Raw genomic sequence first — 24974 nt, forward strand, 5'->3', positions numbered from 1 at the left:
TAGAGGATTTTTCTCCCTTTATTCGGAAATCAGGCATATTTTCTCAGGCTTGTAGCCTTTAATTGGTAGAACTAAACTTAATAAGGCTTATATATTTAAAATCACCATAATAAGACAATTCTTTTGATATATGTATTGGTGTCAAAATTCTGTTTTTTAGAGTTCCGGTTACTATTGAGCCGGGTCGCTCCTTATTTACAGTTCGTTAACACGAACTGTTTAATTGGCTATGTCCATAAACTAAAGTAAACCAGTTTATAAGGAACCCATTTATTTTTATATATAAATATAATGAATGATTTCATTCAGTGACTAAACCCGTAAAGAGTTTTTCACTGTCTAATCTACAAAATACAGCACAAAATATCAGAAGTTGAAGAAAATACTAAATAGCACAAACAAACAAAGAAAAACAATGAATAGGCAAAAGCCGCCATTGTCTCATTTTTCACGGATAGAAAAGCTTTAAAAATTAAAACCATAGAAATTCTTTGAACAGAAACTAAATTTTTTACAATTTTCTTTTTATTCGCCGGTGACAACCATACACGACACGTATTGCTAAAATGGTGGATTCAATAGCAGGTTTATATAGCTTTGTTAGGGTAAATGGTTAAAGACCCCAAGCGGATTTGGCGGCACACAACCAGTGTTGCCAGATTGGGCTATTTCCCACCAATTGAGCTATAAAATTTTCAGCTTCGCGGGACAAGTTACTAAAAAACCCGCGAGGCGGGTTTTTGGGCTATAATGTTTTAAATCTCGCTACTTTTGGGCTAGAAATTGAATTCGCTTGAACCCCAAAAAATCATGTTTGAAAATTTTACCTATTTGGTCATTTAACTTCCTTGTAGACTTGAACCACAATATAGATATAATGTGTCTTGACTGTGGTTATTCCCTTCTAATTTTTGGGTACCCCACCTCATATCTTTATCACCATTCCTTGAAAATAAAAGTATGTAGAACGTCTACTCTGCCGTCCCGATAAACATAATATATAGGCAAAATACCCTGACACCTTTTTTCTGAGCATCTGCTTCCGGCTTCTGAATGCTAGACGCAAGCAGGGCTTCCACTCTCGACAATTAAAATTCGGGGACAAGTCTTAAAAGTTCGGAGAGTTTTCGGGGACAAGTCTTCAAGATTCGGGGATTTTTTGGGGAAAAAACAAAATGGAATTTTGTTGCGAAAATTAGGAACCAAAATTGGTTTTAGGTTCGTTTTCAGGCTCAAGTAGGGCTTGTATCTGCGTAGTAAATCAAGACTTTTACAAAATAGGTTTTAGAGCCAGAGCTCGGGATTGGAACCCATAGCTAAAAGCACTTATTGCTGATATTTCGGCAAAAACTTCAAGATTGTTTTAAAAAGAAGAAGAAAAATAGTGAACACGTGTGAACTGTAAATACCAGTAGCAATTTTTTATTAAGTCATTAATCTCAGAAATTCATTAATAATATTTAAAAAACAAATATTGTTTGCGGTTTCTAGATAAGTAAATTAAATAGATAAATTCAACTTATAAGTAAGGGGTAATATTACAACTTAAAACAAACAAGAACTAAACTAAACAAGTAAATTTAAACTTAAATTAAAAAGGGAATTTTTACGACAATTGAGATATTGTTGGTTTTTCATGCTGCTTCTAAGGACTTAGGTGTATACCCCCCCTCCCTAAAAAAATCCTCCCATCGAAAAACGGAAAATACCCCCCCCCCCTCCTCAAAATATATACCCCGCAGAAAATGCTCCCCTGCTGAAAATACTTCCCATTGAAAATACCCCCGCGGAAAATACTCTCGGAAAATACCCAACCCCGTGCGGAAAATACCCCTTCGGGGCATACATTTTTTTCATTGTTTGTTTCTACTATGTTTTTCGTTCTTTTGGTTATCTCATAATTACTATATAGTCACCGATTAGCCCCCAACCCTCCCACCAACCCTGTGATCATCCATATTTCGAATATAATGCTTATTGCCGTCTCATTTTTATATCAGCCCAACTAATGTCTGGACTTGATTTCTGTAAGTTACAAATCCTATAAAATTTATTTATTCTTTTACTTTTTACTGAGATTATTTGGCATTATTAACCAACTGCTCGTGATAAATATGTTCGTTTTTATGGTAAGAAGATAGTATTTAGGGATAGTTCTTAGGAAGAAATAAATTATTCCACATTTTGTTTAAAAAAAAAAATTATCTGATAATTAGCCTTCCTACAGGGTTATTAATTGTTAAAGCATTAGAAGTTGTAAAGGCAGGCCTTAGATATTTAAACAAATTTACTTGGCTATCCCGAATTTGAGCAGAATATATTTCGCGTAAAATTTCCTTTGCCTAACTAACAGGTTTGCAAGACCGTAAAAAGTTCCTAAAACTGCAGTTTAAAATATTACGCCCACTAAAATATTACACGGGTGAAGGGACGAGAATAATAATTGTGAGGGAGTTCAGGGTGAATACGTTTTAGGATAAAGGGTGGTATGACAAATACAATTCTCAGATAAAAAGAAAAGAACTTAAATTTTATACACCGAATGAAACAAAAATTTAAATGGTAAAAATTCCTGGCAAAAAGATCAATTTCTTCAATATATTATCCGTGCAATTATTAAGTATTAAACATTAATACAGTATGTCCAAAACCAAAAATAGGAAAAGAAAATCAAACTTAAACTTTTGATTCGGTTTTCAAAAAAATTCTGTTTCTTTAGAACATCAATTTCAAAATCTAAAAACTAACCGAGTGTTCCGTTAAACTACTTCAATTATAATTATTGGCTAATTTTTTCAAGATACTACACCCTGAATGATGTAAATATAATAATCTTATAGCATTTGGAACGCTGCGTTCGAAATTATTAAATCTAAATAAAAGAAAGTAATACTTTTGTGAACAAATAAAGAACCGTCTACAATTAATTTGTCTCGGTCTGGTTCTTATGCAAAGTAACACAGGAGACGAAGATTGACGAACAAGAGAGTATTGAAAAATTATGGTATGTAAAGTAATGTTTGCTAGGGATAGTCACTAGGGGGTCAAATCCTGGTTGAGTGATTTTCGGGGATTCGGGAAAAATAATTTTTTTCGGGGAGACACATATATTTTCGGGGAAATCCCTGAAAATTCGGAGATAGTGGAAGCCCTGGACGCAAGAAATCAGAGTGAAAAGTTATCAAAAAATGAAATGAAACTTCACATTCTGAATGTTTCGGAATCACAACGAAATTAGCCCAGCAGACAGGGTGAATTTTTTTAGTTTGAAAAATTCAATCACGGAGAAGGATCTTGGAGGCAGACAGAAACTAGGAACAGGTAATATAGCTTAATTGTAACTGTATAGTTATTGACTAGGGGGAGTGAGCTATTGACTAGGGGGCGAACCCCCTCATATATATAATAATTTCTGTTCGTTTTAAGTTTCAATGTTGCTCCTTACTTTCAGTTGAAAAAACTCGTTTTCTTATTCAATTTCGGATCGTTTTTTAAATAATGCGGAAATCCGGCGCCCCCTTCATAGAAATGTCCCTTCCCCCAAGGAAACATCCTCCATGGAAAGATCCTCCCCCGTAACCCCCTTCTCTGACTCCCCCCCACCCAGAAAAAATCCATCCTGAAAACGTCTCTATATTTCCTAATAACCAATACTATATGTAAACAATGGGCAAACTTCATAACTTGCAGCCCTTCCCCCGGGAACTGTGGGGGATTAAGTCATCGTCAAAGACATATTTATTATATTTTCGAATATTTTGAACAAAATGGCTATCTCAAAACTTTTATTGGGTGACTTTGGGAAAAAATGAGCGTGGGAGGGGGCCAAGTTGCCCTCCAGTTTTTTGGTCACTTAAGGACACTAGAACTTTTAATTTCCGTTCCAGTGAGCCTTCTCATGATACTCTAGGACTACTGGATCGATACGATCAGCCCTGGAAAAAAAAATAAAGACGCTAGCATGAAAATCTGAATCTTCTGATTTACCTATTGGTATCAAAATTCCGTTTTTAGGGTTTCGGCTACTATTGAGCCGGGTTGCTCCTTACATACAGTTCGTTACCACGAACTGTTTGATCGTGGTATGCATGCAATAAACCGAGTTTGTAAAGAACAATTTACCTTTTTGGTTTTAAATATTTTTTGTTTTCAGTGAAGCACTTGTCAATTTTACAACGGCATACGTGGAGGGTTTGCTATTTTTGTTTGTTCACAGAGCTCTTTTTTGCTTTTGACCTTTACTTACGCGTAGGTTATATGATATATCGATTGTATTTCTTCCTCGTTTTACCCATAACAGCGCTATAATAGGGTTATAATAGCGTTCGCTATTTTTGGGCTACTTTGGGCTAGTGATTGCTCCTGTCTGGGGTATACGTTATGCTAAAAACCTGGCAACACTGCTCACAAAGATTTTGTTGAATATTGTCTGGTGACTTTTAATTTACTTACAACATGGTTATCCCAAAGCAATCTTCTATCCAAAATTAAGCCCAAGTATCTTACTTTATCACTTGTTTGTATATTATGACTTAAAAACCAAAGACTAATCTTTGAGATTTCACTTTTTTTTTCTTGAACATTATAGCTTCACATTTATTAACGTCGAAATTTAATTCATTTTCATCTGCCGATTTTTTAATAGTGTAAAAACCTTTTTCAGCTGTATGATCTAGGAAATTCAAATCTTTAGAAGATTAAATAAAAAAAAACAAGTTTTTTAACTGAAAGTAAGGAACGATATTAAAACTTAAAACGAACAGAAATTATCATAGGCAGCGCGCTAGCGCTGCCTAAGTAAAGAACGATGTGGGCACAATGTGTTTTTATTTAATTCCCCCACGCCCATCATTCCCCCAAACACACCCAATCAAAATTTTGAGATAGCCATTTTGTTCAGCGTAGTTGATTTCCAGATAGAAAATATCTTTTTGAGGAAAAGACTTCCCTAAAGCGCAGGGGGCAAGGGTTTTAAGTTATACCCTAGGGGCATTAGCGATTCTTATAGAAGGTGTTGTCGTAGAAACTTCAAAAAAGACTAATTCGATAGGAAATTCAAAGGGCTAGTGCCCTTTTTAATAGTCGAAAGTGATTGGAGGGCAACTAGCCCCCCCACGCCCATCATTCCCCCAAATACATCCAATCAAAATTTTGAGATAGCCATTTTGTTCAGCGTAGTTGATTTCCAGATAGAAAATATCTTTTTGTGGAGGACACTCCCGCGAACCTTCGGGGCAAGGGTTTTAAGTTATGCCCTGGGGGCATATAAGGTTTTTATAGAAGGCGTTGTCGTAGAAGCTTCAGAAAAGGCTCATTCGATTGGAAATTCAAAGGGCTAGTGCACTTTTTACTAGTCGAAAGTAGTTGGAGGGCAACTAGCCCCCCCCCTGCCCATCATTTCCCCAATCAAATGAAATCAAAATTTTCAGATAGACATTGTGTTCATTGTATTTGATCTCCGAATAAAAAAATAAGTATTAATGTGCGAAATTCTCCCGCAACCATCAAGGCAAAAGTCGTAAGATCTGCTCTGGGGGCATATAATGTGTTTATAGAAGGCGTTGTCTTAGAAACTTAAAAAAAGGCTCATTCGATAGGAAATTCAAAGGGCTAGTGCCCTTTTTAATAGTCGAAAGTGATTGGAGGGCAACTAGCACCCCCACCAATTAATCCCCAAAGTAAATCCAATAAAAATTTCGAGATAGCCATTTTGTTCACCGGAGTTGATTTCCAGATAGAAAATATCTTTTTGTGGAGGACACTCCCGCAAACCTTCGGGGCAAGGGTTTTAAGTTATAACCTGGGGGCATATAAGGTTTTTATAGAAGGCGTTGTCGTAGAAGCTTCAGAAAAGGCTCATTCGATTGGAAATTCAAAGGGCTAGTGCCCTTTTTACTAGTCGAAAGTAGTTGGAGGGCAACTAGCCCCCCCCCCATGCCCATTATTCCCCCAAACACATCCAATCAAAATTTTGATATAGCCATTTTGTTCAGCGTAGTTGATTTCCAGATAGAAAATATGCTTTTTAGGAGGACATTCCCCCACAACCCTCGGGGCAAGGGTTTTAAGTTATGCCCTGGGGGCATATAAGGTTTTTATAGAAGGCGTTGTCGTAGAAACTTCAAAAAAAGCTCATTCGATTGGAAATTCAAAGGGCTAGTGCCCGTTTTAATAGTCGAAAGTGATTGGAGGGCAACTAGCCCCCCCCCCCGCGCCCATCATTCCCCCAAACACATCCAATCAAAATTTTTAGATAGCCATTTTGTCCAGCGTAGTTGATTTCAAGATAGAAAATATGTTTTTGAGGAGGACACTTCCCTAAGACCCTCGGGGCAAGGGTTTTAAGTTATGCCCTGGGGGGATATAAGGATTTTTACAGAAGGTATTGTAGTAGAAACTTAAATAAAAGCTCATTCGATTGGAAATTCAAATGTCTAGTACCCTTTTCTAAGAGTCGAAATTGATTGGAGGGCAACTAGCCCCCCCCCCCACGCCCATAATTCCCCCAAACACATCCTATAAAAATTTTGAGATAGCCATTTTGTTCAGCGTACTTGATTTCCACATAGGAAATATGTTTTTGAGAAGGACAATCCCCCACAACCCTCAGGGCAAGGGTTTTAAGTTATGCCCTGGGGGCATATAAGGTTTTTATAGAAAGCGTTGTCGTAGAAACTTCAAAAAAGGCTCATTCGATTGTAAATTCAAAGGGCTAGGACCCTTTTTAATAGTCGAAAGTGATTCAAGTGCAACTAGCCCCCCCCCCCCTCACGCCCTTCATTCCCCAAACACATCCAATCAAAATTTTGAGATAGCCATTTTGTTCAGCGTAGTTGATTTCCAGATAGAAAATATGTTTTTAAGGAGGACACTCCCCCACATCCCTCAGGGCAAGGGTTTGAAGTTATGCCCTGGGGGTATATAAGGTTTTTAAAGAAGGCGTTGTCGTAGAAGCTTCAATAAAAGCTAATTCGACTGGAAATTCAAAGGGCTAGTGCTCTTTTTAATAGTCGAAAGTGATTGGAGGGCAACTAGCCCCTCCCCATACCCATCATTCCCCCAAACCAATCCAATAAAAAATTTTAGATAGCCATTTTATTCAGTGTAGTTGATTTCCAGATAGAAAATATGCTTTTGAGGAGGACACTCCCCCACATCCCTCAGAGCAAGGGTTTGAAGTTATGCCCTAGGGGTATATAAGGTTTTTAAAGAAGGCGTTGTCGTAGAAGCTTCAATAAAAGCTAATTCGACTGGAAATTCAAAGGGCTAGTGCCCTTTTTAATAGTCGAAAGTGATTGGAGGGCAACTAGCCCCTCCCCATACCCATCATTCCCCCAAACCAATCCAATAAAAATTTTGAGATAGACATTTTGTTCAGTGTAGTTCATCTGCAGATAGAAAATATGTTTTTGAGGAGGACACTCCCCCACATCCCTCAGGGCAAGGGTTTTAAGTAATGCCCTAGGGGTATATAAGGTTTTTAAAGAAGACGTTGTCGTAGAAGCTTCAATAGAAGCTCATTCGACTGGAAATTCAAAGGGCTAGTGCCCTTTTTAATAGTCGAAAGTGATTGGAGGGCAACTAGCCCCTCCCCATACCCATCATTCCCCCAAACCAATCCAATAAAAAATTTGAGATAGCCATTTTGTTCAGTGTAGTTGATTTCCAGATAGAAAACATATTTTTAAGGAGGACACTCACCCACAACCCTCAAGGCAGGAATTATAAGTAATGCCCTGGGGGCATATAAGGTTTTTATTGAAATCTTTGTCGTAGAAACTTGAAAAAGGGTTCATTCGATTTGAAATTCAAAGGACTAGTACCATTTATAATAGTCAAAAGTGATTTGAGGGCAACTAACCCCCCTCTCTCGCCCACCTTTCCCAAAACACATCCAATCAAAATTTTAAAATAGCCATTTTATTTAACGTAGTTAAAAGTTTTGGAAGTTAGGCCCTTAAGGATGACAACCCCTCCCCCCACAGCCCTCAGGGCAGGGGTTGTAAGTTTTGCCCTGGGGGCATATAAAGTTTTTATTGAAAGCGTTGTAGTAAAAACTTCAAAAGGGCTCATTAAATTGGAAATTGAAAGGGCTAAGGCCTTTTTCTATAGTTGAAAGTGATTGGATAGCGACTAACGCCCCTTTCACGCCCATCATTACCCCAAACACATCCAATCAAAATTTTTAGATATCCATTTTGTTCAGCGTAGTTGAAAGCTCTGTAAATTAGATCTTTTAGGATGATAACCCCCTCAGATCCCTAAGTGCAAGGGTTGTAAGCTATGCTCTGGGGGCATATAAGTTTTTTGTCTAAAGTTATTGCATAAGATTTATAGAATAGATTTTAGTCTTCCTCAAATCCAATTTTTATATGTTTCAAAACTAAATTGACTTAAGATTAAATCAAAATGCACTGTGATAATGCTAATTCCCAATAAGGCATCCCAGAAGCATCCCAAACACGACTGAGGGTATTATGTTCAAAGTTTCGGGGGTACTTCTGCTCTTAAGATTTAACCCAATCAAAATAGCGTAAATGTATCAAACCTATCAAAGAAAGTAAACAGATTTTTTTGCAAATGATATCAAGTTTTCCATTTCAGGTCAACTAGAGGAGTTATGAAACTAAATTAAACAGTACTATATGTGTCCAGAATTTTAAAAAGGTGTATGCTGTTAAAAATTGCTGAAAATTTTTCTCTAGCATACAAATGGCAGGCCGAAATGTTAAGTCTTAAAAAATGAAAAGATTGGAGGTATTATTTTCTTTTTCCCTGAAAAGACTATGTCAATGTGAAACAAACTTAAATCGATTAAAAAAACTTTTTTCGTAAAATTATTTTTTCGAAGAAAATCAAAAAACTCCATTAAACAAAAAATGAGCATAAATAAAATCAAATAATCTATCAAGCGTGAAACTACCACCAATCAGCATTGATAAATAAATGAAACCCAAAACGAACAGAAATTACAATAATTAACCGAGTCAAACTCAAAACGAGCACAAATTAACATAAGTTGGGTGCAAAACCCCTATGCCTTCCCAAGGCCAGAACAAAATTTGCACTTTACTGAAAAAATACAAATGTTTTTTTCTTTTATAACTTTAATAAGTCAAATAATATTAACATTTTGATTACTAAACTGACAATGCACATTCATTTGTATTTTTTCAGTAAAGTGCAGCTTTTGTTCTGGCCTTGGGAAGGCATAGGGGTTTTGCGTCCAACTTATGTTAATTTCTGCTTGTTTTGAGTTTGACTCGGTTAATTATTGTAATTTCTGTTCGTTTTGGGTTTCATTTATTTATCAATGCTGATTTGTGGTAGTTTCACGCTTGGTAGATTATTTGATTTTGTTTTGCTCATTTTTTGTTTAATTGAGTTCTTTACTTTTCTTTGAAAAACTTATTTTGTGGAATTTTTTTTAATTAATTGCGCATAAAAATTGGGTTGCCCCTTCCTCAACGCCCAGTTCTTTATGCTAAAGTTTTTTTTATTGTTTTAAAAAGTAGAGTTGTGACAAAGAGTCAAACTTTTTAATCCCTGCTCTTTAAAGTTGGTTGTTGTATCTTAAGTTTTACTACTACTACTACTACTAACAACTCACCGCAGTACCAAGTCGCCTGAGGCCAACACAGCTACGCACGCTCCTCCTCCATCCCAATCTATTTAAAGCATCCCTTTTTACAACCGCCCATGAAGTTCCCATTTCCTTTAAATCTTTCCTTATGACGTCCTCCCACTCCGGACGAGGACCACCTGCTTTCCGTTTAGCCCTAGACTGTTGGCCGAAAAGAACAATCTTCGGCAATCTGTCATCCTTCATCCACACAACGTGCCCTAGTCACCTCAACCTTTCTATCATTATAGCCCCAGAGAGCGGTATTGAAACACATTTTTCGTATAGCCTATTGTTTGAAATACAGTCACTCAGCCGGGTACCCAAAACAATCCTTAAACGATTTCTCTGGAACACATCTAGCAAATCATCATCCACTTTTTTGAGCGCCCATGCTTTAGAGCCATATTTGACCACTGTCATCGCTGTAGCTTCTAATATACGAATCTTGGTTTGCAGACTTATCTTCCTATTCTTCAAAACTTTTTTTAAAAGTGAGAAAACACCCTGAGCCTTGGCTATTCTACTTTTAATATCTTCACTGCTCCCACCATCTTTACTAATAATACTACCAAGGTAAGTGAAGCTGCCCACCTGATCAATCTTTTCATTATCCAACGTCACCTTTTCATCTTCACTTATTCCTAGCCTTAGTGACTCAGTCTATTTAACATTGATTTTCAAACCTACTCTAGCACCCTGAACTTGCAAAACCTCTAAAAGTTCACTCATTTTCCTCACACTTTTATATAAGATGCTTTAGCCACCAGCACAATTAAAGTCAAGGAGACTTTTTCCTCTCCCTTTGATTCTATGTTTTCCTATTGCCTATACTGTGCTTCTGAAAACTAAGTCAATAAAAATGATCCATATAAATGGGGATAGAGCACAACCTTGCTTAAGACCTAACTTAAGACAACACCAGCTGCTAACCTCATTTCCTACCTTTACCGCAGCAGCGTTATTCTCGTACACAGCACTAATTATTTTAATGTATTTGTCTGGTATACCATACGGGGATAAAACCTTTACTAAAGCTCTTCTATCAACAGAATCGAACGCTTGCTCATAATCTATAAAACTGAGGACCAAAGGTGTTTGACAACTCTGGCACTTCTCAATTATTAGCCTAAGAGTGAAAAATTTGGTCGAAACATCCTCTGTTCTTCTCTTAAAACTTTGTCTACGGCATCTCTCAGTCTAAAAAGTATCATATTACGAAGTAATTTACTACCTACAGAGACCAGACTAATGCCTCAATAATTACCACACTCACTTTTATCACCTTTCTTATAAAGTGGCTTAATTAAGGTTTTCCTAAAATCGTTAGGTACTTCCCCTTTATCAAAAATCATATTCATAATCTTCAATAACTTATTTCTAACCTCAGAGCCACCGTATTTAATAAACTCATTTATTAAAAAACAATTTCATTTTCCTCTACATCTTTTCCTGCAGCTCTATCTCGATTAAGCAAATTCTCAAAAGGTTCGGCCCATCTCTCTTTAGTTCTTTCCTTATCGCCAATTGTGGCCCCATTCCCATCTTTAACTGGACCAAGTCCGGATTGACTACTCCCTCTCAATTTATTAACATGCCAGTACAATATTTTACTACTATGCCGTCTAGCTGCATCTTCCAGGTCCTCGGCAATTTTATCCATGGCCTCCACTTCACACCTCCTTAGTTCATATTATAACGTTTTCTCCACTTTCGTTGTATTCCTTTTGTTTTCATATGATTTATCACTAGGATAATTGTTGTACAAGTCCTTTCTCCTTTCTATTAAACATAAAGCTTTTTCACTGATATTCTTAGCTGCAGTTCTAGCTTTCTTCCCTAAGACACCTTCAGCAACTTCACAAATTTTTTTTTTTAATTTATTCCAACAATCTTCCACATTTTCAAATTTTAAACTCTGAAGTTTAGTATTCAACTGTTCCTGGAAATTTTCCCTCAAATTCTCATCCTGGAGTCTTCCAGCATCATAATTTCCCGGGAGGTAGTTACCCTTCCGATACTTCAGCTTTAAATTAACCCTTGACATTACTAGATGGTGATCTTTACTTTTAACATCAATAACAGCATATTAACATCATCCTATATAGCCTACCTATATACTTATTATTCATCAAGAGCCCTACTCCCTGTCTATGTACCCCATCCTTCCTGCCTGAGTAAACAAATTCTATATCACCTAATTTCATGCTTCCTACCCCTGGGATGTGAGTTTCTGAACCTACTAATAAATCCAGTTCGAATCGTCTGAATTCGTCAGCCAAAATATCTATACGATAGTCATTTTTTAACGTCGTAACATTCCAAGTTCCAATTTTCATATTCTTTAAGTCATTTAAAATATTTTCGCCTCAGGAAAAGCTATGATCTCGGATACCAGTGCACGACGGGGATCGCATGTCTTCTCAAGTCTATACGAAGCGCTTAAGCCGGTTTAGAACCGAACAGTAAGAAGTCCCTGTGGCCTGGGGCCTCCAAATGAATGGAGACTTTGTTCAATCCTGGGCCCATCTTGGTCAAAACATGGTTTTCAGCAATTGGCGAAGCTCTTCTATAAACAAGAGTCGAAATCCTGCACAGACAATCTCAAGCCTATTACCCCTGACTCGTTATATATTCATGCCTACAAATATTATGCTACTATGGGGAGGCAGCCCATAATAGATAAATTAGCTAGGAAGAGGTTTTTCAGCCCGAAGACGCCCGTCAAAACATACTAAGCCCAGAAGAATTGTCCATTATTCAGAATCTCGTGCGAATGTTGTGTCGTTTACTAGGCTATAATTTCCTCGAGGGGCACCACTCCTCAAGTGGGAATAGAGTTGACCGCAAGTTTTACTCCTGTGATAATGGTTTTGTTCATGAGCAGACTATTGCCTGTTCCCAGATCTTTGTCTGAATTTATCTAGCAACTGAAATTTAGGAAGAGAGATAGACGGCTTCAACGGAAATTGTAAGAAAATAACCCGCATTTTCTTTATTTCATTTAACAGTTGAGTCATTGTCAATTCAGCAGGTGGCACACAGAGGCAAAGGTGAGAAAAATTGCCAGGATGTCTGGCTCCACTTTCACGGGAAAATCCCTCTTCCCACGGAATTATCCTCTGGACAATTCAATCCTGGCGAAAACTTACCCCGGACAATTACCCTTAACATCTCCACACATAAAATTGAATCGGTAAAGAGAAAGCAAGACCTATAAAGAAATTTCGTATAGGAATCCCGGCAAATTCCCCCCGTTTAAAATTTCCCATAAAAGTTCACCCCCTGGTCCTTCCCTCCCCATCCTAAATATGTATGCATGCTTCCCAATAACAAATAATATATGTAAACAATGGGCAAATGTTATAATTTAAAGACCTTTCTCGAGGGAATGTGGGGGGTCATGTTATATCCAAAGACATAGTTATTAAGCCTTTCAACTATTCTGAACAAAATAACTATCTCAAAACTTTGATCAAACGATTTTGGAAAAAACCGGCATGGGAGGGGGCCGAATTGCCCTCCAATTTTTTGGTCACTTTAAAAGGGTCCTAAAAATTTCTATTTCTGTTAGAATGAGCCCTCAACCGACGGTCTAGGTCCACTGGGTCAGTACGGTCACCCTTGAAAAAAAAAACAAATAAACGCCCCCTCCCAATATTTTGGGTCACTCAGTAAAAAAAAGAATCCATTAAAATCATTCTTTGTTCGGTTCAATAAGGACCACGAAAATACTGACACATCATCTACAGAAATTTCGAACTTGGTCGGTAAATGCGGCAGTTATACCGACTCGTGTGGTAACTTTACAGATGGTGCCACAATTTTGTATTTGGTTAAATAAACAGCATTAAAATAGTGACCTGATATGTACCGAAATGTGAATGTTGGTTGGTAAATGCAGCTGTTTTACGGACTTTTGCAGTAATTTTACATATTATATTTAAAACGGACATTATGCTAATTATTGAAAAAAAACAGTCGGTAAAAATAACCAGTCGGTGAAATCTCCCCCCCCCGAAACATTTTGGGTAGTAACGATCCAGAGTCGGACAGCTTAATTCTGACAACGTCTTTAAAATCCCGGGGTGCCAGGCATTGTCGAAAGCACCTTTGACATCAAAGAGAAGACAAAGCGTAAATTTCTTCATCATGTTATTTCCTTCCACTTTTGTGACAAGCTTGTCGGGCGCATCTACAGTTGATTTACCTTTAACAAGTCTAAACTGGTTTTTAGAAATCCAGTCCTTATTAGTACTTAAATCATTCAAAATTTATGATAAGATTCCTTCGAATACTTTGCCAAAATCTCTTATCAAGGTGATGGGTCGATAAGAAGATGGTAAACCGTCGTTTAAGAATTTCTATGATTTTAGCTTTTTTCCAATCCTTTGGAAAATACTTGATATTCAAACATGCCCTATACATTTGAAATAAAGTGGGAGCTACGACGTGAAGATTTTTATAATAATTACATTGACAATACCCTCTAAGCTGGGAGCTTTCAATGTTTGAGATACTTAATGGAATCTTGTAATGCATCAAGTGTTATTGGTGACAATGTATCTCGTTTGATATCTAAGGCAGATTCGACATGACCTCAAATCTGGCGGTGAAGAGAAGTTTCAATAGAGTGGTCATCACGGGTAAACTATTTGTCAAAGAACTTTTCTCCAGCTACTTGGTACGATTCTGCGTAAATACCTTTATTTTTTATAATATAAATAGAGATACCAAAGAGGGGTGGCTAGAGGATATTTTAGGTATTGTACTCCAGGCATCTAACCTACCTTTATTTTTATAAAACCTCTTCCAATCTCCAAGTTTTGACTTTTTAATTTTATTCAAATATAATACAGCCTTTTTCCATTTTCATAGAATAATAATTTTCCTCAGTTAAATGAATTTTAATCTTTTTTTTAATACTTTTTTTAATGCTCTTCTGTAATTTCGCCTGCATTTGGTTAGTTGTGGGGAATGATTATTTTCCAAAGGCTTCAAATATAATTCGTCAATGTTGTTTAAAATATGTTTATTCCAGTTTATTCCAATTCGCTTTCTTATAATTGAAACGGAGATTCAGTCACACTTATGCCCGTGCCACATCATAGTCACATCGTCACATCTATCGATAAAGAAAGCCAAATATCATGAATGACAAGGCAATTTTCTTGACTTTAGCGTCACACTTGTATTTAAAAAGCAAAAAATTAAAATTGCAAGGAATTAGTTTAAAGAGTTTTCACCAACAGTAATTTGTGTCCAACTGTTCTCTACTAATACTAAGTCTTCTTAACTTTTGTCAGATTCCTCTCCCAGACAGAAAAACCGCTGTTCTAAGTTTCCACCTTTTCTAGTTTTAAAAATTATGCCTTAAACCTTGAGTCTGATTGGTCAGTCAAGAAATTTATGTCTTAAAGTTGAACAATGTTCAACTCGAGAAATTACGAACGGCGAACATAATTAGCTCTGTAGTCTCGCGTAATTTTGATTTTTTCGACAAGTATGATGATAATGTGGCACGGGCATTACACTGCAACTGCAAGAGTCGTCAGTTGAACACTTTAGGTTAAAAGAAGTGTTACCATGATCTGAAAGACTGGGAGAATTTAACACTTTCCAATCGGATGTCATGGTACAGGCGATTTCCGACGGCGGATGTCATGGTACAGGCGATTTCCGACGGCGGTTGCATCCGGGCTCCTGGTATTCATTCTTGTATATGTTGCTATTGATGGATCATTTACGACAACTAATAACCTACTTGCAAAAAACAATTCCAATACGACCCCTTTTCCATCTGCATTATTAGTACTATGCCAGAGATGACTTATCGCATTCAAATCCCCACCTAATATAAATGCAGACATTTTTCTGACTCCCTCAATCGGATACAAACATAAAGAGGGATTTTTGTATGAAGGAGGACAATAAGCTGATACAACTGTGAAGTTCTTTGGTACTTGTTTAACATACAATAACCAATCGAGAATTTCTGACGGGAAAAAATAGCCAAGCAACTTCTTTACTTTGGCTCACTAGGCAAACAGGGGTTTCTCACTCCGTGAACAATGTTTCTGAATAGTTTTTGGGGTTGAAGGCAAAGAAAGGCGCCTAGGTTAAGTTACGTATTTGATATAATGCGCTCTAGGCGGCCTTTCCATAATTCTTTGTGGTAGTTCTTCATAATTTTGTTACCAAAGTATTGTATTTTTATCATATTTTGTTTCATTTCGTTAGCATTCACAAAACTTTACTTCTCGAGAGGTTATTGAATATTACACAAGTACCAGGTCTTTTTACGAGCATAAATAGAAACAACAAAACATCCATTTGTTGAAATATCATTATGTTAATCCTTTTTCAGCGTGCTTTTAACAAAAACTGATGCGCTATAAATTGTTTCTGAAGCATCAAATTTAGAAAAACGTTGGTAATTTCGTGGTACTGAAGAAACTTTTCATTTTTATTCTCACATCGCTCTTGAAGATAATATCTGGTCTAGTCACCTCGGTATTTTTATATAATTCTAGTAAAGCTACATACGAGTATAGAACAGTAGAAATCCTAGGGTCCTTCCTGGATAAACCGAGTAGGGGATACACGGACATAATACATTGGAGAATAGGGGATATACGGATAGAATGGTATTTTTTCCTGTTTCTGGAGGGGCCTATGAGCAGAATGGCGTTTTTCTTATTTCTATTTGAAATACAAACAGATCACGCGGTAAAATATACTTTCATTTTTTTTTTCTTGGGAATACAGAATGTTTACCCATCCGGACATTATTAAATATTTTCTAACCCCTGATCTTTCTTTCTAAGACATCGATCCTTCTAGGAGGGATATTTTATTACATTTTTATTTAAACTTGTAAATACCTACTAGAGAGAATTTTCTAGATACCTCCTTGTTACGAATTTTCTCCTATGAACCTCTAGTTGTGAAGGGGATAAATTCGGAACGATTTAAAAATAAGCTAATTGGAACCGCGGGCATAATTTCTTTCAAAATATGCTCAATCTATTTATGCGTTATACGGCTTTAACAAATAAACTTTGTTCTTGGCACTAGTGTCTTGTTTAGCTTTTTCTAAGTGGCGTTACATAGAATTTTAGGGGTAATGTATTGAACACGGACGCTTTTAAACCTATGGTAGGTTTGTCAAAGGTCTAGGGAGGCTTGCATTAAACAAAGAAAAAGACCGAATGATTTTTGTGTTATAATACAGTCCTTTTGTTTCTATGTGATGTAAATTCAAGTTATCTCCTTTAATTTTCATTAGTACGGCAATACTTACGTATCCCACAAAATTTGTTCCAAAATATCCACACAAACTTTTTTGCAAATATTGCAAGTTGTTTCCAACTGATATTGAAGAAGCAATTCTGGAAATTTGTGGACATTCAATCAATTTTCGACACACTCCAGGTATGTTGTTCGGGTCGTAACAAGACTTCCCTGGGCCCTTTGCCAATAACATTGCCTTATTTGTAACTTCATCTGGGCGATTTGCCGGACTTCCGAAGAAAATGTCTTGTGGATCTGAAAAATCGATTGGTCATTATGAGTTTTTAAGCCATTTTCAGAAATTTCCTGACAACTTAGAGTATGGCTGCTTAAATTTATGCTAAGTCTGTGAAAACGTTATTTATAAAATGTCTTAACTTTCGCACGAGATAAAAGAGAAAGATACTGGTGTTTTCTTTTTCTTCTTATTTCTTTAAGCAAAATAACCACTTACGCAAGTCAATTCAGGGGTGGGGGTACAATCTGCGTTTATTTGCAGAGTAGCATAGATCTCACAGCAATAGCTTAAAAGGTTTGAACGAAATTGAAAAACCAATGAGTCCATTTTTTTTTAGTGTACTAAAAAAATGGACTATGGACTAAACGTTTGTGGACTATGGACTAAATTTATATGGACTAAACGTTTGACGAAAGTAAAAATAACTTCATTGAGGTTCAATTGGCATCTTTCAAACAGTTCGTGGTAAGTAAGGAGCGACCCAGCTCAATGGTAACCGAAACTCTAAAAAACGGAATTTTGATACCAATAGATACATCAGAAGAATCATATTTCAATTCTGATTTCAAATATATAAGTTTCATCAAGTTTAATTTTACCTATCAAAAGTTACGCGCCTGAGAAAATTTGGCTGATTTTCGAAAAAAGAGGGAAAGACCCCCTAAATGCTATAGAACCTCAATGAAAATCACACCATCATATTCAGCGTATCTGAGAACCCTACTGTAGAGGTTTCAAGCTCCTATCTACAAAAAAGTGGAATTTTCTATTTTTTGCCAGAAGAAAGATCATGGATGCGTGTTTATTTGTTTTTTTTTGTTTTTTTTCTTTTCCCCAGAGGTGATCGTATCGACCCAGTGGTCCTAGAATATCGTGGGAGGGCTCATTCGAACGGAAATTAAAAGCTCTAGTGCCCTTTTTAAGTGACCAAACAATGGAGGGCAACTAGGCCCCCTCCCACGCTCATTTTTTTCCCAAAGTCACCCGATCAAAATTTTGAGATAGCCATTTTGTTCAGCATGGTCGAAAATATTATAAATATGTCTTTTAGGATGACTTAGTCCCTCGAGGCCCCCAGGGGGGGGGCTTAAGGTTGTGAACTTTACCCAATAATAAAATATAGTCTTGGTTATTGGGAAGTATACAGACGTTTTCAGGGGGAATTTTTTCTGGTAGTGGGGGGGGGGGGTGGGTCCGGGGTTATATTGGAGGATCTTTTCATGAAGGAAGTTTTCAAGGGAAGGGAAATTGCTATGAAGGGGGCGCCAGATTTCCCATCATTATTTAAAAAAAAATCAGAAATTAAATATAAAAAAAAAAGTTTTTCAACTGAAAGTAAGGAGCAACATCAACACTTAAAACAAAAAAAAAAATATTAGCTATGTGATTGGGTTCACATTCTAGTCAATGCCTCACTCTTTAAGCCAAAGATTTTTTAGTACTTTCATAAGAGCTATTTATTCTAACTAACGGCCTTTGTTGTTAAGAGGTCCTTTTTAAAGAATTGGAACAAAGTTTGAACTTTAGCTTAAAGAGCGAGGTATTGACTAGGGGGCAAACCCTCTATAATACGTATTAAAAACCTATTAATATTGAAGTTCGTTACGTAGGTTAGTTCGTAAGTTGTGTATATTTATTATTAATAAAAACGTTCATAAATAAAATTCAACAAGTTTGCTGAAAGCCATTTAACCAAATAAAAGTAAAATTAATATACAAATTTTGTTTTAATTATTCATGCACGGTGAGCCAAAATCAAAACCTGCATTAATTAAAAAACGTTCACAAATGAAATAAAAAAACTTTTTTTTTACTGAAAGTAAGGAACGACGTTAAAACTTAAAACGAACAGAAATTATTCCGTATATGAAAGGGGCTGTCCCCTCCTCAACGCCTCACTCTTTACGCTAAAGTTTGACTTTCTCACAACTCAAATTTTTTTTTAACAATAAAATTTTGTTTTAATTGCAAATTTTTTTAATTAACTTTAACCAAATTCACACCATCAACGAACATTATTAAATAAGCTACAAACTCATATCTGAAAAAATGTGAAACTTTGCATTTCTAATTAACTTTAAAAAAAATTACACCATCACATTCAGCTTATAAGAGAACCCTATCAAATATTTTTCAAGCTCCTATATGCAAAAAGGTGGAAATTTGCATTTTTTGCTCAAAGAAAGATCACGATGCGTGCCCTCCAAAAAATGGAGGGCAACTAGGCCCCCTCCCACGCTCATTTTTTCTCAAAGTCACCCAATTAAAATTTTGAGATAGCCATTTTGTTCAGCATAGTCGAAAATCTAATAAATATATCTTTTTTGGATGACTTAATCCCCCAGAGTTCCCAGGGGAAGGGCTGCAAGATATGAACTTTGCCCATTGCTTACATATTGTATTGGTTATTGGGAAGTATACAGACATTTTCAGGAAGGATTTTTTTCTGGTGGGGGGGGGGGAGGGCTGAAGGAGGGGGTTACTCGGGAGAATCTTTCCGTGGAGAATATTTCTTTGGGGTAAGGAACAATTCTATGAAGGGTGCGCTGAATTTCTAAGTATTATTTAAAACACGACAAGAAATTAACTTTAAAGAAAAAGTTTTTTCAACTGAAAGTAAGAAGCAACATTAGAACTTAAAACGAACAGAAATTATTACGTATATGAGGGGGTTCTCCCCCAAGTCAATACCTCGCTCTTTACGTTACAGTTTTTTACGCTGAATCTGACGGTGGGATTTTCATTAAAATTCTTTCACTTGTAGAGAATGTTTCCTCCCTCTTTAAAAAATCAGGTAAATTTTCTCAGGCTCGTAGCCTTTGATGAGTAATACTAAATTAATAAAATTTATATATTTAGAATCAGCATTATAAGCCCATTCTTTTTATACATTTATTGACATCAAAATTCCGTTTTTAAAAGTTTGGATTACTATTGAGCCGTATCGCTTGTTTTTTTTTTTTTTTTTTTTTTTTTTTTTTTTTTTTTTTTACGTTTATGTTATTACGTATATGAGGGGGTTCTCCCCTCAAAAAAAATTCAATTCACAAACCCCTGAATCACAAATTTGACTCTGTCTCACAACTTTGTTTTTTAAAACAATAAAAAACTTTAGCGTAAAGAGCGAGGCGTTGAGGAGGGGACAGCCCCTTTCATATACGGAATAATTTCTGTTCGTTTTAAGTTTTAATGTCGCTCCTTACTTTCAGTTTAAAAAACTTATTTTTTATTTAATTTAAAAAATATCCATTGTAAATTTCGTGCATTTTACAGCGGCTAGTACGCATGTGCACGGAGGCATTTACCATGCTGAAACATTTCGACCGCCTGACATCAAAATTCCGTGATATACTTATATAATTGGTATTTATTCAAATGACGAGAGTCTAATCTTGATAACGTGTCAATGCTACAACCGAAGCAACAGCCTAATAGGTAACAAAAGCTGCAGCCCATGGTAACGAAGAGTAAAAGATGTGTTTTCGAAGAAACTCCTTTAAGAGACAATTAGTGTTTACTTTTAAATAGTAGCTTTTATTCTGATCTAACTTCATAGGGCTCTCCAATGAGAGAAATAAACTTTTTAATATTACATAAAAAGCCTGAAACCACTCAAATATAGAACTTCTTCGAAAAATTGATCGATTAGAGTTACAATAGTCAAAGACCCTTCTGCAGGAATCAGAATTTCATATCTGTTAATCCAATAAAATCCCATCTTAAAATTAATATGTCTCCTAATTTTTCTTTTCTTTTCCCCTACGTGCATGGCTTACTGAATTATAAAAGGGCGATGAGAAAAATTCACTTGAAATATAACTTCTTTCGATGGATTTTTTATCGAATCAGCCAAACATGCCAGGACAAAGTGCCAGATGTCACGAAGAATTGCTGTTTCGAATGCCATTTTTCATATTTGTGGCTGCCGAGCTGATTTCGACCAAGAGTGGTCCATCTTTTCCATGCAATGGGCCAATATTTGCATACCCTGCGCTCACTAACACTTTATGTGCATCTTTCTATCATTTTATAACATAATGAATAAAGGAAATTTAAAAACTTTGCTTCAAATCTAGACACCACGATGGCTAAGGCTAAGCTTGAATTGACCAACCTATAATATAAGAATAAAATATACTCATCATCAATGTTGTCTCTGTGTTTTATAGACGTTATTTGGTTGTATTTTGCGGCTACTGACGAGACACCCAAAAAAGCACTCCAGAATCGACTCTTTGGTCAAATCCTGCGATGCATTTAAATAGATTTAAATAAAAGTAATTCCGCTCTGTTCTGTGAATCGTGCCTTTTTAGTCAATTCACTTTCCATGTAGAATTTATTTACTATATTTTGCTTGTGACAATCAATCCTTAATCACCATATAGTAAAAGGAGATACATACAGACGCAAATATTCACTCCATGCTCCACTTGTGATCATTCAATGCGCCAATGTAATCAACAAATGAGCCACGGTGCTTGCGCCATGGCTCAGGTCCTAGCGAGAGATCTATTTTTGTATTAAATGAAAAAAACAAGTTTTTTCAACTGAAAGTAAGGACTGAACAATACAACTGAATAATGCATTAAAACTTAAAACGAACAGAAATGACTGTATGAGAGAGTTCGCCTCCTAGTCAATACCTCGCTCTTTACGATAAAGTTCAAATTATTGTTTTAATCACAAACCCCTGAATCACAAAGGATGTTTAATTAGAATTGATAGCTCTTTTGAAAGTACTGAAAAAACTTTAGCATAAAGAGCGAGGTATTGACTAGGGGGCGAACCCCCTCGTATACGTAATAATTTCTGTTCGTTTTAAGTTTTAAGGTTGCTTCTTACTTTCAGTTACAAACTGTTTTTTTTTTAATTTCTGATCGTTTTTTAAATAATGCTGGGAAATCCGGCTCCCCCTTCATAGAAAAGTCCCTTCCCACATGAAAAATTCCATCGTGGAAAGATCCTACTACGTAACCCCCTCCTTCGACCCCCCTCCCTCTACCAGAAAAAATCCCTCCTAGAAACGCCTGTATTCTTCCCAATAACCAATACTATATGTAAACAACAGGCAAAGTTCATGACTTGCAGCCCTTCCCCCGGGAACTGTGGGGGATGAAGTCATCCTCAAAGACATATTTACTAGATTTTTGACTATGCTGAAGAAAATGGTTATCTCAAAATTTTGATCAGGTGACTTCAAGAAAAAAATGAGCGTGGGAGGGGGCCTAGTTGCCCTCCAATTTTTTTGGTCACTTAAATAGGTCATTTAAGCGCCCTCATGATATTCTAGGACCACTAGATCGATACGATCACCCCTGGAAAAAAAAAAATAAACACCCATCCGTGATCTTTCTTCTGGCAGAAATACAAAATTCGACATTTCGCAGATAAGAGCTTGAAACCTCTACAGTAGAATTTTCTGATACACTGAATCTGGTTGTGTGATTTTCATTAAGATTCTATCACTTTTAGGGCGTGTTTCTTCTTTTTTTTTGAAAATAAGGTAAATATTTTCAGGCTCGTAACTTTTGACGGGTAAGACTAAGCTTGCTGAAACTTATTTATTGGAAATCAGCATAATAAAAATCTGATTCTTTTGATACATCTATTGGTATCGAAATTCTGTTTTTTAGAGTTTCGGCTACTATTGAGCGGGTCGCTCCTTACTTACAGTTCGTTACCACAAACTGTTTGAAAGAAGATAAATTATTGTAAATGATATGAGCTCGACCAGTCCCAGATATGATCCCACACGCAGGACAAAAATTCAAACGCAAAACCATGTCTTACTGTTTTGTAAACCAATGAGACTAGAGGGTTGGAAAAGTGGTTTACAGCTGATATTCAAAAGATGATTAACTCACTCAGCTTTGTATCGGATCTAGCACAGATATATTCAACAATATTGTGCCAATTCGGAATGGGGGGGGGTGCTTTAGGCTCGCTAGAAACTCTTTAAATAAGGGACTTGTGACTTGTTTGAGACTAAAACACTAGTCTCTACCACCCCACCCCCACCTGCCTGGCAACACTCATTATATAAAGTCTGGACAACATCTTGATAACTTGCTGATAAGAATTTGCTATCATTAAACATTTTATCTTCAAATGTTGCAATAAAATAGTACTGGTAATATTAATTTTGTGCCCACAATCTGCTTAAACAACTTAGAATACTTTCTACGTTTCTACTAATAGTTATTGCTATGTACGAAAGAAAAAGTCCACAATTGAATTTAAAATTAAACTCAGCTTGTGGCATAATAGATGAAAAACTAAGGCGTGGTCCGAATAATGGTCCGTTACAGTGACAACAAAAAGCCTCGGGTATATTTGATTTTTTCTTATTTCAAAGCATTATGTAATTGATCAGTAAAATCATTTTAATAAAATGTTGATCTTGTCTAGTGACAAATTTGGCAAATCAAATAACAATTTAGCAAAATCCCCCCCCCCCTTATACCCAAACAGTCTGGCTAGAGATGACTCTGGTTCCCGGTAAACTAAGTTTTATTTGTGCTACTGGAAGTAAACTGTATATCGATTAGTTGGTGGCAGCAACATACTTAATTACTTACTTAACTCTCATCCAGCCGGGCTGGCTGATCCGGGGCTTCTCCTCTAATGGCATCATAACAATATTTTCGGTATGCCTCCCTGTTTGTTGCAGTCCTCAGCAGTTCTTGGGTGGAGGGGTCAGAAAATTTTTCCCACCAGCACTTGGGAGGTCTTCCCCTGGGGCGAAAGGCATTTATTCTTCCGTCAAAGGCTATTTTAGGCAGTTGAGCTGTGGACATACACTGAAAGCGTCCTAACCATCAAAGCTGTTGGAGCTTGATGATCTGCATGATAATTTGAGGGTAATCCAAGAAGGACAACAGTTGTTCGTTTGATACTCGGTCAAGGTAATTGATATTACTCAGCTTTCGGAGCGATTCAAGCCACCAGTCGGTGCTTGCCATCGGCTTTTAGAGTCAATGTCTCTGCTCCATACGTTGCAACTGGAATCACTAAGGCACGGAAGAGTCAAATCTTCAGTTTTAAAGGGGGGTATTTATTTTTCCAAATAGAGCGCAGTGACTTGAAGCATGCGGAGGTAAGAGCCAGGAATCTTTTAATGAGTAGTTTGTGGATGTCTGCACACTTCCTAGGTAAATAAATTGGTCGACACATTCGATTTCCTCGCCCCGAATAGTGACTTTGGTAAGGGAGGGGGGACTAGTCTCTCCATGCGGTGTTACTCTCGTCACCTTGTCTTGCAACAACATACATCAAAGGAATTTAATTTTTATTGTGATTCCAACAAAGTATAAACACATACTGACCAAGTACTGACAAAACTCTCCAAAAGTGACCCCGCGTACCTCAGCGCCTCTAGAGGGTAAATGTTGTACTACTTAATCGCTCCGAGCCAATAAATTAAATTTAATACAGCTTTTACGGAACAAGTATAATCACCTGCGGAACTTGTGATTTACTCGCCAGGTTCACATAGGTATGGGATCATCTCAGGAGACGCGGACAAAGGGTCACTTTTTTTGTGTGGAGAGGATAGGTTTTGTCAGTACTTGTTCAGTATGTGTTTATACTTTGGATTCCAACTATGTGAAATCATTTAAGTGGAAATTACCTATCAAATTCCTGACCCTGAGAAAATTTGCCCTATTTTAAAATAAGGTGTGAAATACCCAATAAAGTGGAGCAAACTTAATGGAAATTACACCGTCTACTTCACCATATCAGAAAGTACTGTTGCACAAGTTTCAAGCCCCTATCTACAAAGTAAATGAATTTTCTTTGTTTTGGAGAAAGATGGCCAT

General features: G+C 36.6%; 1 protein-coding gene across 1 annotated transcript in view; it reads right to left on the bottom strand.

The window, feature by feature from the left end:
• LOC148943608 (venom protease-like) overlaps window positions 1-24974 on the bottom strand; it is a 123868-nt gene that overhangs the window by 69257 nt on the left and 29637 nt on the right. Inside the window, exon 2 of the mRNA XM_089101025.1 lies at window positions 16926-17170. Coding sequence (XP_088957151.1) covers window positions 16926-17170 — 245 coding nt within the window. The remainder of the gene's footprint in view (window positions 1-16925; window positions 17171-24974) is intronic.

The sequence above is a fragment of the Artemia sp. Qi Xiang Cuo genome, chromosome 15 (genome assembly GCF_049724085.1).
Source record: "Artemia sp. Qi Xiang Cuo chromosome 15, ASM4972408v1, whole genome shotgun sequence".
NCBI classification, from domain to species: Eukaryota; Metazoa; Arthropoda; class Branchiopoda; order Anostraca; family Artemiidae; genus Artemia; species Artemia sp. Qi Xiang Cuo.